A 16,984-nucleotide genomic window follows, 5' to 3' on the forward strand; every position below is an offset into this window, starting at 1 on the left:
GGTACAAAATTTGCCTGGGACTTTGCAGCAGATATCACAGATCACTCAGGGAGTTGCAGAGCAGCAAGTTGCTGTCAATACATATAACTTACAGACAACATGTTAAGCCATTAACATGCTGGTTGCATTAAGTGTCTATTTAGACGTGCTCATCTTAGCCATAGGTAAGGTGTTTGCATGTTGTTATATCTCCGATCATGGCAGCTCAGGGAATTCCATAGAATCATAGAATCACAAGGTTGGAAACGACCTACAAGATCATCTAGTCCAACCGTCTCCTCATCACCACTGCCACAAGCACTAAACCACATCACGCAGCACATAGTCCAGACGCCTCTTGAACACTGCCAGGGACTCCACCACCTCTCTGGGCAGCCATTCCAGTGCCTGACCACTCTCTGAGAGAAATAGTTCTTCCTTATGTCCATCAACACCAACAGGTGGAAGAAAACCTCTTTGTCCTATGCTAGTGTGTACCATCAAGTATACAGTGTACCATCAAGGCTGGACTGAAGAATGACATACTGCTCTTCTATCATCACTCTAAGATTGATTCTCTCACAGCAGGGACAGGAAAGTCATGGTAGAAGTCAGGCTTATTTTTCTGTTTAAGTTTTATAGGCTTGAATTTATAAGGCTCAAGGAGGAGAATCAGGAGTTTCCAAACTGCACCTAAAGTCTTATTGACTTTTGACTACCAGAAGTGGGATGAACTTTATACACTGTTGTACAGAATCTTCCACAGACTAGCACTAGATCATTTACATTATCTCTTCCCTCATTTATGCATTTGTATTGTAACTGAAACACCAACCTTCATTTTTTCAGGCATTAAGTTAGAAAAGGAAGCAAATATACTTGATTAATGAGGTATTTGAATACGAGAACATGAAGCCTAAAGAAACAAAAAAAACTTAAAGAAATTTCCTTTTTTAAAATTTATTTATTCTTTATTTATTAATAGCACCCAAAGCTGCATTATATTAACACAAGCAATAAAGTTTTCATATTTTATTCCTACCAGTGCATTTCCAAATCCAGGTGAAATGCTGGAAACAAGTAATGCTGCCATATCAAGAACACAATGTGTAGATCAAAATGATACACCACTTAAAATGTATCCCCATGTAATTAAAAAAAAAAAAAAAAAAAAAGGGAAAAAAAAAAAAGGAAACAAAGTACACACAAAACAAACGTAGTTTGGGCATGAAACCTGTAATCTAAGCAACTGTGGCCTTTTCAATTTCCACAAGAACTGAAACAACAAAACAATGGCTGTGGGAACTATAAACATAACATACTTTATCATACTTTTTGCATTACTTTATTGGAAATTCCATGTGCTGGATGTACAATTTATAGCTATAGTGTGTATTGGCTACAATTCTACAAGTGTGTATTGCTTGTAATACAGAAAGAGTAGTGAAATGTATGGACCTGTCTGCACATTTAACAAAATGAACCAGCAATATGATAAAACTGCACCACATATGACTATTGTAAATGGTTAAGCTATAAAATCATTTGCTCAAAAAATCCAAGTATTTCAAAGAAAAAAAAGTGTAGTAAAAAAATGTAGTAAAACATAAATTACGTTTAAAGGTCTGTACATGATCCATCCTGCAAACAGAAGACAAAACCAGCACTCTGTACAACTTTGCTTATTTTGGTCTTCTAAAGTTCAAAGAATTGTTTTCACTAAACCTGCAGGAACAAAAAACATGTTTTCACATGCAATCCAGCAGTAATTGCAGTAGATCAAGTGAGTTTATAACCCCCCACAAAACCCAACATTTTTACAATGTAGGAACATGTATGTGGAGCCTTTTCCTATACTTGACAACAAATATGCAATTAAAGTTGGACTGTTAAGTTAGTGCACACCTACAATATCCCCATTTTTGGTTAACAGTGTATTAAGGCTGCTTGCTGCTGAAAATACACAGCAGAGAAGGAACACTTCCATCCACAAATGCAATCAGATGATCTCATTTGGAAGCTTCTGTCACAGTCATTCATAGGGAATGATGAAAGAAAGACATCCTCTCTTCTCTCATGTTATTCCACAGGATGTTGTGGATGCTCTAAGTTTATGTGGGTTCAAAGTTACTTGTATAAACTCATGGAAGAAAATTCCATCAAAAGTTATTAAACAACAACAATAAAAAAATTCCACCTCTGGCTTGGGAATTTCCTAAGCCACAAGTTGCTGGTGCTTGTGAAAACACTTTGGGGAAATGGTACGATTGTCCTTGTACTCTTCCCCAGGCAGAAACTACTCTCTTTGGAGACATGCTATTGGGCTAGGCACACCCACAGTCTCACTCAGCACAGCCTATTTTACATTGTTTCTCTACTTTTCTGGTTACTTTAATACAACTATGGATCTATACTCTCAACTTGTTTCTTGTTTTTTGTTTTGTTTGTTTTTTGTTTTGTTTTGTTTTGTTTTGTTTTCCAGATTTGAAAAGCAAACAACAATCTTGTGTCCATTATATCAAAAGATAAATACTATAAACTAAGCTGTCCATCACAACCAGGGCACTTCCTTATGCTGAGAGCAACTGTAGTTGGATTCCTTATTTGTGTTAATGATTTAAGCATAATTCACTAACACTACACTCACATATCATGACGTGCAATGTTACTCTGCAATATGTTGCACAGCAACAGTACATTACTGAAAAGCAGTTTCCTTCAAGAACTGTAGTACTGTAAAAAAGATGAAAGCCAGCAATTCTGTACCACCAAGTTTGCAAAATGCTGACAGTGATAATGGTCAATAAATTCAGTATGTCATTATTGCTGCAATTAATATTGGTATATATATTTTTGGTTGTGCTTTTTTTCATCATATCAAAATCTCTGTCGTTAAGCTTAAGTATCTACTGTCGCCAATCACAGAAGTGATGCAAAATTCTTAGTAATAAGGCCAAATTTCTTAAGCTTCTGACTGAATTTCTGCTTCATCCATCTGAAGTGTGTCATTATCACCCAGCAATTCTGTCTCTGGCACAGATCCCTCCTCTTCCTCCTCCTCCTGGACAGGATTCTGGGCAATGTCTTCTGTTCCATTGTTTGTGTCATCTGTGCCCTCTGAGAGTAGAGCAGCTCTGTCAGCCACCGATGCATTGGAAGGAGCTGTTGTTACATAGCCTGTGCTGGTGGATCCACTCCCACTATGGTGGGAGCCTGGTTTGGGAATGATCTGGGGAGGCATTTGCTGAGGAGCCATTTGCATTGGAATTTGAACAGAATAAAAATTTGGCAAGTAAGCCCCATAGGCAGGCATTGGCTGGTAACCATTGACTGGAATATAGAGTTGAGGAGGTGGAACCATTGGTCTCATCTGCCCTTTCATTTGTATGAACTGAGGTTGAGGAAATGCTGGAGTTTTCTGCTTTGGTCCTATGTACCTAGCATTGCTGACATTACTAACAGGGCTTGTGCTAAGGGAACTTGTTTGTGTGGTATTGCTTGCTCCAGAAGTTTGTGCTGAGCTGTTATAATTGGAAAGGTTTCCCCATGTTCTTAGTCTGTTGTGTATATCTTTAAATCTTGGTCTTCTGTTAGGAAATTCATTCCAGCACTCCAACATCAAAGTGTATATCCATGTGGGGCAGTCATCGGGACATGGCAAAACCTGTCGATTTCTGATCATTTCAATGACATCCTGGTTAGAATAACCACAGTAAGGCTGCAGGCCATAGCTGAAAACTTCCCACAACACAACTCCGTATGACCAAATATCTGAATCAATAGAAAACTTGCCATACATAATAGCCTCAGGGGACATCCAACGGATAGGAAGAAGAGAATTTCCCATCAGTTTGTAGTAATCAGCAGCATAAACTTCCCTGAAAAGGCCTAAATCAGATATTTTTACATTCAGTTTATCAAACACCAATATATTTCTTGTGGCCAAGTCCTTGTGAACAACATGGTGGCTTGAAAGGTATTCCATCCCTGCAGCTATCTGAGTCACAATATGGAAGAAGTCTGCTGGTTCCAGAGTGGATTTTACTGTCTTGTCATCATCAGTGCTGCCAACATCTGAATGAGGAGATCTCATCACCAAAAACTCATGGAGATCACTGTGGGAACAATAACTGAAAATCATACTGATGGGTTGTTCCTTTGTCACTATTCCCAACAAACAAACAATGTTTGGATGCTGTAATCGTGACCTCATCATTGCCTCATGTTTAAATTCTTCCCGAAGAGACAATTCTGCTTTGTCTTTCAGCGTCTTGATAGCAACAGCTTGTGTCTGTTCACCTGGTGCCGTACCAAAAAGGTGCCCTTTGTAGACTTTGCCAAATCTCTCCTCTCCTAGTTCCTCCATAAACCGCACAGTAGACAGGTTGATTTCTTTAAGTTTAGCCTGAAACGAAGCAAAGAAAACAATCAGCAAAAAATCACAGTGCTTTCTGAACAGCAGAATCTACCAGTGAAAAGCTTACAGTGGTTAAGTGTTCAAACTGGAAGATAGGCTGGATAAAAATTGGATAACTTTTGGATAACTTTTTTTTTTTGCATATCCACATCAGTGTATGGATTTTACAGTCATTTAAGTTATTCTAGTAAGTGTAAATTAAACTATGGTGTAAAATACGAGCATCATTACTTTCACAAAGGAGTTACCTGCAAGTTAAATGAATCATCAGTTCAGAGTAAATCAGGGTAACAATGATATTATTAAGTATTATAGTTGCCCTGCAGTTCTGCCCAGAGGCGTCCATTAAAGATGTGTCAGAAAAGCTAAAAAGGTTGGCAGGCTATAGGATGAACTGAAACATTATTTCCAGTAGAGGGAGGTGTGAACCCTCTCTCAGTTTCCCAGTGTCCAATCTGTCCTTTCTCCACTACTGCATGACAGGAGCAGTCCCTGTCAATGGGTAGCAGTTTCCTGCTGAGAAACTTTGAATTAGCTCTGATGAGGAGAATGAAGGAAAAGCTGCAGAAGGAAGAAGGGGGTGTCTTCTGATATAGGAAGGTAAAGGTGGCAAAGCCTTTAGAGAGAAATCCTCCTTCCCTCCAGCAGGGAAAGCAGGGGAGACTGATGGTGTTCTGATGAATACATCCCAAAGAGCTCAGCTGGAGCAGTCCCTGGACAAGTCAGACACAGACAGCACAGCTTCACACCGAGGGTAATGCAGCAGGAGAGGGTAAGACAGGCTGAAAATACTCTATCAGGTAATCTGGGAATAAGCTCTGATTTTAGTGGCTGACAGGCTGTAAACTGGACCATAAGGTTTCCAGCACAGTACAGGCTCAGCCATGAAACTTCCTCACCAAACATAATCAATGACATTTGTTACAAGCAATAATATCCTGCAAATATTAAGAAGCTTTGTGAACAGGTGTTGCAAACTGTTCCAAACTGAGCACTGTTTATTAGAACTTGTGCCTTGTAAGTGCTATGATTAAAAATTCACAATTAGATATAAACATGATTTTAACATTTAGCTGCCCCAGAAAGTTGTATGAAAATGAGATCTTCAGACAGCAGCTCAAAGCCATTTTCTTTTCACCATCCTTGTGATAACAGCCTTAGAAATACGTTGCATCTCAGCTCAGCTTACTACCTAGTTTGCTGATAATATGAGTGGACTGAGCCAACAGACTAGAGACGAAACAACATCATGCATCCTGCTAGAAACAAGCAAATCAGTTACATTGTTATCAAGAGAAAAAAAATGAACTGCAGGCTGAAGGCTGGACCAGAAATAACATTTTCAGTCACTAAGACAAGAGACAGAATGGGGACTGACAGGTAAGCGCAGAGGTCATGAAATATTTTGTTCTGAAAGCTGCTGCCAGAGGCCAGGGTTTCTAGACGTAGTTAAGTAAGTGGCAAAACCTGGTTTTCACTAAAGAAAATGACCAGCACATTATAAAAAGCAGATTTCTTGCAACATGGCTCAGTTCAAATACTGAAAATATGAGACAGGGCAAATCGTAACATTAGAAACATGCATCCTAAGCAAATTCTGGGAAAAACACCTGTTTGTGTTGATTAATGAGTGGCATTTCCATGTCCTGGCTGGGAGATGCCATCAGTTGGCGACGCTGTGGTGTTGTGGCAGATGCTTTCTGCTTGTTTCTGCACATACAGACCAGAAAGAAAAGGCAGGCAATGACCAAAGGAATTGCTATGCTGGGAACCAAGATGTACAGGATTCCCATTTTGCTGTTGTCACGTGGACCTGTTGGCACAGAAATGTTCTTTTTTTACAATAAGTATTTTTATGCATTCAACAACACAAAAAAAGAACTACAATGACTGTTAATGCAACATTTTTAATGAAAAGTAGACATTCAAAAACTGAAAACAGAAGTCATGTTACCCATCCTTTCTCAATAGTTTTTCAATAAATATTTCTAATAATTAGCTCAGAATAGCAGAATGAAGCAGAATAAATTTGTGGTTTTACACAGTTTCTGATGGCTGCACCAGTATATTGGTTTATTTCAATTTGATTTTTAGGCTTCCAGTTCTGGAAACTGCAGAAAACAGAACAGTATCGTGTTCTGGGAATAAAAAGAAGTAGTCTCCATCACGGTTCATTATGCAGTAACCTCAACATGATAAACAAGGGCAAGTCTGGCCTTCTCACTTCATTCCAGACATTTGAACAGCATTTTATATACTTTCTACCTTCACTAGTACTGCTACTGCCCAGAATAAAGTAAATGTCAACTCTCGCTGGCAAAGGTATTGTTTTTTCTGTACTTAAGAGAACAAAAGTGTGTCTTGTCATTTTTTAGCAATTAAACAGCTATCAACACATTTAATAAGACTACATTGGAACCTTTCTAAAATAGTTTTTTTTTTTTTTTTTTTTTTTTTTTTTTTTTTTTTTTTTTTTTTTTGTATTTGGAGACTGCAGGGCAGAATAGTTCAGAAAAATTCACTGGAACTGTCTTTGCCCTTGTTAAGACCCATCTGGAGTACTGCACTCAGGCCTGGGGCCCCAACACATAAAGACAGATGTACAGCTGTTGGAGCAGGTCCAGAAGGGGGCCACAAGGCAATCAGAGTGCTGGGGCACCTCTCCTATGAGGAAAGGTTGAGGAGTTGGTCTTGTTTAGCCTGCAGAAGAGTAGGGCAGTTTATAAGCAGAAAGAGGACTGACTTCCTGCATGGCTTGATAGTGACAGAGCACAAGGGGAAAGTTTTAAACTAAAAGAGGGGAGATTTAAATTAGATGTTCAGAAGAAATTATTTCTTCAAATGGCAGTGAGACACCGGCACAACTGCCCAGAGATGCTGTGGATGGCCCATCCCTGGAGGTGTTCCAGACCAGGTTGGATGGGGCCCTGGGCAGCCTGATTTGGTGAGTGGCAGCCTTGCCCATAGCAGGGGGTTGGAACTGGGCTTTATGATCCCTTCCAACCCAAGTCATTCTATGACTCTGCAATACAGGCAATCTGTAACAAAAACAGTTTTATGGCTTCCATGGTTTATTTGTTCCCACAGTAGACACGATTTTCTTCCTAAAGAAGCACAGTATTAAATTGCTTTGCCACATCTAAACGCTGTTACCACTGTAACAGATTTAGAATGAAGTCTGCACCAACAAAAGGAAGTAATCAGGACTGTATTGAGCTGTGAGAGGCTGCTTTTTATTTTTGCCATCAGTTGTGCAGATAGTGTAGGACACTTCTGATAAAATCATCTGTTTTATGACATCTCTGCTTCTGCGCTTCACACAGCTTCATCGAAAAACAAGCAGTGTTATATCTCCCTCTACAGGATCTTAGAATCCTTGTTGACTGCAAGATGTCATACAGAGAAAAAGCTAATACAGTTGAGTAACATGAGCAAGGCAAACTTATATAGGTGATGTTCATCACCTAGCAAGAAAACATTAAATGTGTACCACACAAACCAACAATGAAACATTTGAGAGATTAACTTATTAAGTGGATAGCACATGTAAAATATGGACAATTCAAAATTACACAGGATTCAGGAAAGTAATAGTGGAAAAAAGAATGAGAATACATACTACAAGAAGGTATGTCACACAGTTCCATGCGTACGTTTTTATTCTTTGTAAAACACCAAGGCCCATCCATCTGACCCCCAGGATTCCGGCAATACGCATGTCCTCCACCTAGCTCTGGAAACTGTGTGCTTGTTAGGTCGTGATTGTGGGGACTCTGGGAGTCCCAGTGCTGACAGATGTGGCCAGATTTGGTGACGCTGACTGTTCCTCTATAATCTGCTCCAGAACCGTTGTAGCACTGATGATCTGTTAAAAAGGGTTTGGCAAAAGGTTACAAATAACAAAATAATTAGTGTCAGAAAATCCGTAACAGCTGAAATGTGTAGATCATGTATGTTGTTTTTTTTAAAGTCATTTAAGTATTTTTAAGTATTTAAATATAGGTCCTTCAAGATTTAAATCAAAACTATGTTGTTTTTTTTTTTTTAAGTTTCAATTCCTTGGCCCTCTGTTCTGTTTCACAACCAGTTATGTTCAAATTCTGCCCTTCAGCCTATAAAGCTATGGCTACACACATCAGTATTTGGTACTTCTGTATGTGAATTGGTACCAAGTAGACATTAGATACAGAACAACATGCATTGAACTGAATTAGAGATATGAGTTTAAATTCAGGAAAAGTCTTCTGATGCCAACAGTGCAAATTTTTTATTTACTACTTTTATTTTTCATAATTTCCTGATTTTCTTGCACTGATGACTTCCAGAAGAAATATGCTGCATTTTCTGTTGCCTTGCCAGTTTTTCTTTCCTTTTTTCCTTTAGAAAAAAAAAAGGACATAAGTTTTTTTTTTCTATTTCTTATCTGCTGAAGTATCTTTATTCTCTCTCTTATGCTGCTATCCTCTTTTCCTACCTTCTGAGTACTCGTCCCTCATATTTGGCACCTGAACTGAAACATACCTTTTTCTGCGTGCTTGAAATACTGCCTTCATCATTTTTCTGAGTCTCCTTCCCCAGCCCTCAGGAATCCAACTCTTACAAAGCTTCTTTTTCCCATTATCTATAAATCAAGGGTATATGCACTGCAGCTGTTCCACCAGAGGGAGCAGCACTGACTCCAAGAGTCAGAGACATCCGCGCTTTCAAATCTTTACTGGATTTCTAATATCGTTTTTATTCCCATTTCTTTTGCTTGATTTGGTTTTCCCATCAATTTCTGAGTTAATACTCCTTCTCAGCTACATCAGGCAATTGCCTCCCAAGAATACAGCAAACATGGCTACTTCTATGCCATTACCCCTGCACATAAATCTCGGTTCAGATAATGGGTATTCAGAATAATGGTACTTAGCTCTTTATGCATCTTTAGTCTCAAGGAGCTTCCCTGTTTAACATTTTAGGAGGATTGTGATTAATTGCTAGGAAATGGAGTAGGCAGAAAAACTGTGATCACGTAACAGCTGGTAATCAAACAACCCTTCTACTCCTGGATGCAAATACAGATCAAATGAAGTGAGATTAACATTTTCCACCATCCTGCATGGGTGAAGAAAGACAGCTTCACTACAAGCTTGATTTAAAGAATTAGCACTCTTGAGGATTTCTTCTTATACACAATGAACAGTAAAAGTTTAATTTCTTAACAGACTTTTCCAATTAAGCTTCTACAGCCTACTTAAGTTTTATTGACATGTAAACAGAGCTCAAAAATAGCAGTATGGGAGGACTTATACAGAAAGTTAAGAACTAAGTTGGCAGTGAGGGACAGCTCGTGGGAAAGGAAAGCTGCAATGCACTGCTTTCCTTAGCATAGCTGATTAAAACCTGTTGTGTGAATATGGAGTTTCACAGCCAACCGTAGTTGATATAACCCCTTCCAGTGCAAAGCACCATCCTTTAAGCCTCGTCACCACCTTAACAGTACCTTAAAATAGTGCAAGATTGCGGTCAGTATCAACACTATACAAAATAGGTAGCACACTGGCTTACATCGGCTGAGTCTCTCCACGGGGATCCCAATCCTTATGCAGTTGGCAGCTTCCAAGGTGTCAGGTCGTGGGAGATCCTCACACTTAGGCAACTGCAGCTGCATCAAGATGAGGGGGTTTGATCTAGCAATGTTGTACTCCTGTCTACACAGATCATTTTCTAGAACTTCACACTCATCCCGGCACAGTTCCCGTGGTTTTGGGGTCCGGGAGCGCTCGTCGCACAAAGGAAACACAAAGTGGCAGAAGGATGGTATAGCAAACTGCGAGCACTGGTCAGACAAATGCGTAGAAGTGCCAATCATTGTAAATGCAGCTGGAAAGGAATAAAGGTACTGTTTAAGCATTAATTCACAATACTTATGAGAAACAACATAATTTTTACATTGTTTGCCTTTTACAACTTTCATCTCATGATGGTTTGAAAGCCTACTGAGCAACTGGGAAAAAAACAGGTCTTTTCTACTGCAAAGGACAAATGCAAAAACCGAACTCTGACATCTGCACATTTCTTGCAGAATCTCAGCTCTTAGAAAGTGACTACTTTTGAGTAACTGTTGACATTTTATTAATCTTAACTTGAAAGGATGAATATCTAAAGCAAGAAACAACTACCAGAACGCTGACCTATTTTCCCAAAGTTTCTAGTTAGATAAAATTTGAATGAGGATAACTTAGCTTCTTCCCTCTGTAGATGTTTTGATCAATAATCAAGCATTTTTTAAACCTTGACAGGCTTGGTATTTGGAGAGATGTTGCCCCTGGTAGATAAGGGAAGCCAAATACATAACAGTAATCAATTTCAGCATACTGATTATAGATCACATTAAGATGTGTTTTATGTTGGTTAAGACCTTGACCTTCCCTTTCAGCCCTCACTGTCTACACAGTAATGTTTATCTGGGAGTTTTCTTGCATGTTTTTAATAACAGACAAGTGGACATGTGGACATGTGGATCTGGGGACAAATCAAACTAAATACAGGAACATTCATTCACACACTGGAAAATACAACTTGTGAGCAAGATTTGCTAGACTGTACTGTACATCCACCAGTGCATACTGCAAAGAGAAAATAAAATTAGTCCAAATCGTTCAGCAGTCTAGTCATAATCTGCATATCACTTCTTCCTCTCTTGTTCAGCTCTCTCCCTTCCTACCTCTTGCTGCCACCTGCTATGAGAGAGCCTCTTGTCTCTTTCTCAACATCACACATGCAGCAGTCTGAGCTCCAGCCCTTTTGTTCTGTCTACATCATTCCTTATTTTAATACAGAAGTGTAACCTTTCATCAGTCACCCAGGGAATACTTCATGCAAGCACAACATGAGGCTGTAAACAATAGCTATGAGGTGAGCTTGTCCATAAGACGGAGAAATTAAACATAAGGAGTGAAGCACTCACAGTTGGCTATCTGAAAATTTTGTAAAGGTGCTACAGAATTTAGATTGGCATAAGCAAAGAATACCTAATTAACAATATTGGCCACAATTTGCTTTTATCAAAAGCAAACAGGGTTGTATAACGATCATGCAGCACAGAAGCAAGATATGCAAACGTGAGCAGTCTCTTGATTACTGGGTGCCAAAGGGCAGGCAGCAGTACTGGGAACAAAGCCTCAGCAGCATTGAGCATCTCCCCTTCCAAGCCATCTATTCTGTTGTCACATTTCTTGTTCTTCAAAGAATGCCAGAAATGGCCCAGAAGCACCACTAGTCACTCACGTTTCCTAAGCTCCTTTCTCAAAGCTTGATTGCTCCTATAAAGCTACTGTGCACCTTAGAATTTATGTTTGTGTATGCAAGCCTCTTTCCAGATTGTCTCTTTCCAAACTGAAGACTCGAAGGACAGTATCTGAACACAGTATGTGCAGAAGATGAAGATAGGAAATGAAAACCCAGAATAAAAATTCCCCATTGATTAGGCCTGTAACTTTTTAATGAGGTCTTAGCATCAGACAGTAGGTGTCACCATTACCCAGTCATAACCTTCCCGGGGTGGTGGATGGCACTGAGTATAGAGAGATTTCACCAAAGACTTAAAAAGCATAGGCAAAAATACAAGCAAATTCTAAGGAGAAGTTCTCAAAAATATCCTCGTATTTGGGCTAAGAACATTAACCTTGGAACACTTACTTTACATTCAAGAAGAGTTACGCAAAAAAGAGTACTGTGAAATCCTCAGCATTTATTTTGCATAAAGCATTTGGTATGTCCTTCAGATGTATATAACTTCAAAAAGCAATATTATTCATACTGCCTAGTTAGATCCTATGTTTGTGGTGATACACAAATTTTTGCTCTTAAAGAAGGTTTGAACCAGGAATTCTTCTCAAGTTCTACACCACTTCAAGTCCCAGTCCTCAGCCACCATAATCCATCTAATAATCAGTGGTACAAGGGAAACAACAACCAGATCATGAGTGTCCATGCTGTACATTCCAGAAACAAATATCAATCATTATTTTCTGGAAGACATAATGATTTAGTACCTTTTTTTATTTGTTTCAGTAGGACATCATAAAAATAGCACACAGAATTACAAATCTAATCATTTCAGATAAGAGAAAATTTTCCAATTGTTGAAAAACATTCAATCAAGGCAGAGATAGCTGAGGTAAAACTGGTATAATTACTATGAGTTAGTTAATGATAGAATGGTAAAATAGGCCAGAATTGAAATAGAGTACAACAGAAAAGAGAGGGGAATGATTCATAAAAGCAAACGGAGAGGTCAAAACTTGGGTTTCAGCAGCCCCAGTATCTGATCACCATATCCCAGAAAGAATGGATCTGGATTTCTGGCTTGAAAATCAGCCTGTAAAGTCACATCTTTAAAGTAATACCTTTAAGGAGATAGAGCTGACAAGTAAAGTCAAGCTCATTTTCTTGGCAACTAGCTGTTTCTAAATTCCAGATTCAATTAGATAGGCATATCAGGCCAGATCACAGAATCACAGAATGGCCTGGATTGAAAAGGACAACAACGATCATCTAGTTTCAACCCCCTGCTATGTGCAGGGTCACCAACCACCAGAGCAGGCTGCCCAGAGCCACATCCAGCCTGGCCTTGAATGCCTTCAGGGATGGGGATCCACAACCTCCTTGGGCAACCTGTTCCAGTGTGTCACCACCCTCTGGGTGAAAAACTTCCTCCTAATTTCTAACCTAAACCTCCCCTGTCCTAGTTTAAAACCATTCTCCCCTGTCTTATCATTATCCACCCTCGTCAACACCTGTACCCCCCTCCTGTTTATACGCTCCCTTCAAGTACTGGAAGGCCACAATGAGGCCTCCTCAAAGCCTTCTCCTCTCCAAGCTAAACAAGCCCCGTTCCCTCAACTTTTCCTTATGGGAGAGATGCTCCAGCCCTCTGATCATCTCAGTGACCCTCCTCTGGTCTTGTTCCAAGAGCTCTGCATCTCTCTGGTGCTGGGAGTTCCAGGCCTGGACGCAGTGCTGCAGATGGGGCCTCACAAGAGCTGAGTAGAGGGGGACAATCACCTCCCTCTCCCTTATGGCCACCCCACTTTTAATGCAGCCCAGAACACAGTTGGCCTTCTGGGCTGCAAGCGCACACTACTGGCTCATGCCCAGCTTCTCATCTACCAGGACCCCAAGTCTGCAGGACTGCTCTCAAGGAGATCTTCCCCCAGTTTGTAGAAATACCTGGGACTGCCCCAACCCACGTGCAGCATCCTGCACTCTGCCTTACTGAACCTCATTATGTTCACATGGGCCCCCTTCTCCACTTCTCCAGCCTGTCCAGGTCTCATGGTCCTGGCAGACATAGGAAGCCTGACCACCCGTGAAGACTGAGGCAAAGTACTCATTCAGTACCTCTGCTTTCTCTATGTCAGAGGAAGCCAGCTCCCCATTACCTTTCATCAGAGGGGGAACACTCTCCTTGGCCTGTCTCCTCCTGCCTATGTACCTGTAGAACCCCTTCTTGCTATCTTTCACATTCCTCGCCAAATTCAGCTCCATCTGTGCCTTGGCTTTCCTAATCCTATCTCTACGCACACAAACAACAGTCCTGTATTCCTCCCAGGCTGCACAACCCTGCTTTCACTTCCTGTACATTTCCCTCTTTTCTCTCCATTTAAGCTGCAGATCCTTGCACAGCCACGACGATTGCCTGCCTCCCCTGCTCGACTTCATTTGCTGGGGGATGGAGAGCCATTGCACAAATATGCTCCTGCTGGACTGTGTTAAGTCTCCATATATAAGCATTTTGCTCTATTCCATGAACGCATTCCCTTGCTCTGCTTGTGTCTATCAGAATCACAGCTGATTAGAATCACAGTGATCAGTCTGATGGGAGAAGATTCAATGAAAAAAACTCACGCTGATATACAGCCCAGTGGAAGTAATTATTGCTTTGGAAACAAATTTCTGAGTATGTAATGAAACGATCAGAGAAAGAAGTCAGCGCAGGCAGAGCACAGGAAGGTCAGCTCTTGCTTTATATAAAGCAGTGTGAAATACAGACTCTCCTGAGATTATGCAGAGGAGAGGAAATCCGAAGGAAAAGCCACCATACAGAAAATAATTTTTTCTTATATCAGAAAGCATTTTATTTTTAATAAAATCTTATATTGGTATCTGCCAAGCACAAAGTTCCAGTGTAAACTATAATTTGTTAAAAAATCAATGTCCTATTATTTTACTTGAGGATATGGAAAGAGCTTTTACAGCTTTTATACAATAGTAGATACTCACCTTTCTTGCTCCAAGTTCTACTAACTGCAGAAGTGGGAAAATTGGTCATCTACTTCAAGCCTTAATATCTTAGTCACTGACTTACAAAACTGAAAAGGATGACAAAAGTACCTGTATCGATATAGGATTAGTTTTCAGTCCAGCTACAGAGATGTATAAGCTTACCAGTAATTCGATTTTCAATTTCCCCTTGCATCTGTAGGGAGTCCACATAAATGGTCCTGTTTCCAATGATTCGTGCACATGCAATTCCCCTGTATGGTTGACAGAAACCATCTTCATGGTAATCTTCTCTGCAGAAGACAAGTTAGGAACGTATAAGCAGATGTCTAGGAATGCATAACACAGTAATTTTTTATATATTCTTATAAAAGGAGAGAACCCCAGAAGATTATAAATTTGAAACTGTTCAATTTCCCAAATGAAACTTTCTTCTCCAGTGCTGTCTGCGCTATCTCAGAAGTATTAACGAGGCACCTTGTAAAAAGAAAAAAAGTGAAACAAAAACTGAGATTAATTTAAACTTCATATACTAATAGTAATGGAATTTGACAGATGAATCTGCTAAAAAGCTGCTAGACTGAGACAGCAAAACAGATGTTTTTACGTGTCCCCATTCACTTTTGCCATCTAACTGCATCCAGTACAACCAGGCAAAAAGTTGGTTCTCTTCTCCTACCCCACTCTTTCCTTTTCTTCTTTCCTGCTGTAGTGAAGGGCAGAAGAGACCTTGCCAAACTTTAATTAAAATAAGGAAAAATCCAAACTCTGAGTTAGGTGAACTATGAAGAATGAAAAGTAATCAAGGTTTTCTCCTCTCTCTGGACAGAATCAATTGCCAAATTCCTCTTCCTACATATAATTTAATTCAATTGAGTTAGTTTGTAAGCCAAATTCAACTCCTTACATCACCATAAATACTCTGGCATAAAAGAACTAGCTCTAAGCCTTGGTGTTCAACACAGCATCCTCAAAGCCCAAGTAAATTATACAGAGCTGATGTGTAGATCATAACTATTTGAGTACTGCAAAAGCACCCTTGTGAAGGAACTCTCAGAGTGAATCTTCACAACACCATGCATTTCCTCTGGTATGGCACAGCCAATGTGCTAGGATTCACTAGCTTGAGTGTTTCCTATGACTCACCACACAATGTGATGAAAAAAGCATAAAACATTGTCTAGAAAATGATCAATTCTAGGACACCCCTCATCTTTCCTAAGAGTCAGTTCAAACACCTGAGGTACTCCTCTAATACCAGCAATATTTGAAGTATCAAATCAATACTCTTCTGCACTTAGTATGCTATTTAAAATATCTTCAGATATTATGTGTTTTGGCTACACATATTTCCACTTCTCTTACAAATATTTTCATCTTTCCTGCTCATCATGTCACATGAGCAGAACCAGGAAATCAGTGAAAATGCATAAAATCCTCAGCTGGGCCGTATCTTCACTACAACCTGCTGTCCAGCAACAGGTAATCACGATAAGCATCATCATCCAACACCTACCCAATGCCGAGTGCAGCTATCATTTCCGGTATCTTACTCTGTTTTAGAATCTTCCTTTGCTTTTTTTTTTCCTCTCTCCACTATGGTTCCCTGGTAAAGCTCTTCAGGTAAATGACACCTCTATTTCTGAAGTTATAAACTCCCTGGATGTGGAAGGATGGTCAGGGCTGTCCACGTAGGATAGGCAAAAGCTGGGATCATTAGTTAACACCCGAGCAGCTATTCCTCCTTTTCTCCTGGAAAGACGATGACCTTATCCATCATACATGCTGATTTACTATAAGAAATGCCTCATGTAGTTTTTTGTCCCTTATTTCCCACCACAGTATGATTGTTACTTATTAAAAACCATTCTGTCTGAAAAAGTTTAAACAAATTCTGCTTGCAGAAAGAGGCAATTTGTATATTACAGTGGATGAAGAAAAGGAGGTATCTTTCAGGATCAATTAATTGCCACAGTGTAATTCTTTCACACTCATAAAAAAAACTCTAATTTTGCAACAACTGCAACATGCCTGAGGGGACAAAAATCTCAAAGTGATTTCTCTGTGCCTGCTTCATGATCCTTAACCATCTCAATAGGAAATAAGCAATTCCCATAATGAGCTGAATGAATATTTAACCTATTCAACCTCTTTCTCGAGAATAAATTCAAACTGTTACCCTGCATAACAAAGTCAGCAATGTATCTAAGTGAAACTGTACCTCACACGTTAGCTCTCAGGGAAGGCTTCTCTTACCGGCACAAAGTAAAATAAATAAAATAAAATAAAATAAAATAAAATAAAATAAAATAAAATAAA

General features: G+C 39.6%; 1 protein-coding gene across 1 annotated transcript in view; it reads right to left on the reverse strand.

Annotated features, from left to right (window-relative positions):
• Nucleotides 1-923: 923 nt before the first annotated feature.
• The window catches only part of ROR2 (receptor tyrosine kinase like orphan receptor 2), a 153,562-nt gene continuing 137,501 nt past the window's right edge, over nt 924-16,984 (reverse strand). Inside the window, exons 5-9 of the mRNA XM_042866253.1 lie at nt 14,831-14,958; nt 9,947-10,261; nt 8,016-8,261; nt 6,007-6,209; nt 924-4,384 (exon numbers count right to left, since the gene is read on the reverse strand). Coding sequence (XP_042722187.1) covers nt 2,942-4,384; nt 6,007-6,209; nt 8,016-8,261; nt 9,947-10,261; nt 14,831-14,958 — 2,335 coding nt within the window. The 3' untranslated portion in view covers nt 924-2,941. The remainder of the gene's footprint in view (nt 4,385-6,006; nt 6,210-8,015; nt 8,262-9,946; nt 10,262-14,830; nt 14,959-16,984) is intronic.

This window comes from Lagopus leucura, unplaced genomic scaffold, assembly GCF_019238085.1.
Source record: "Lagopus leucura isolate 7727_CA_CO unplaced genomic scaffold, USGS_WTPT01 Super-Scaffold_810, whole genome shotgun sequence".
Lineage (NCBI taxonomy): Eukaryota > Metazoa > Chordata > Aves > Galliformes > Phasianidae > Lagopus > Lagopus leucura.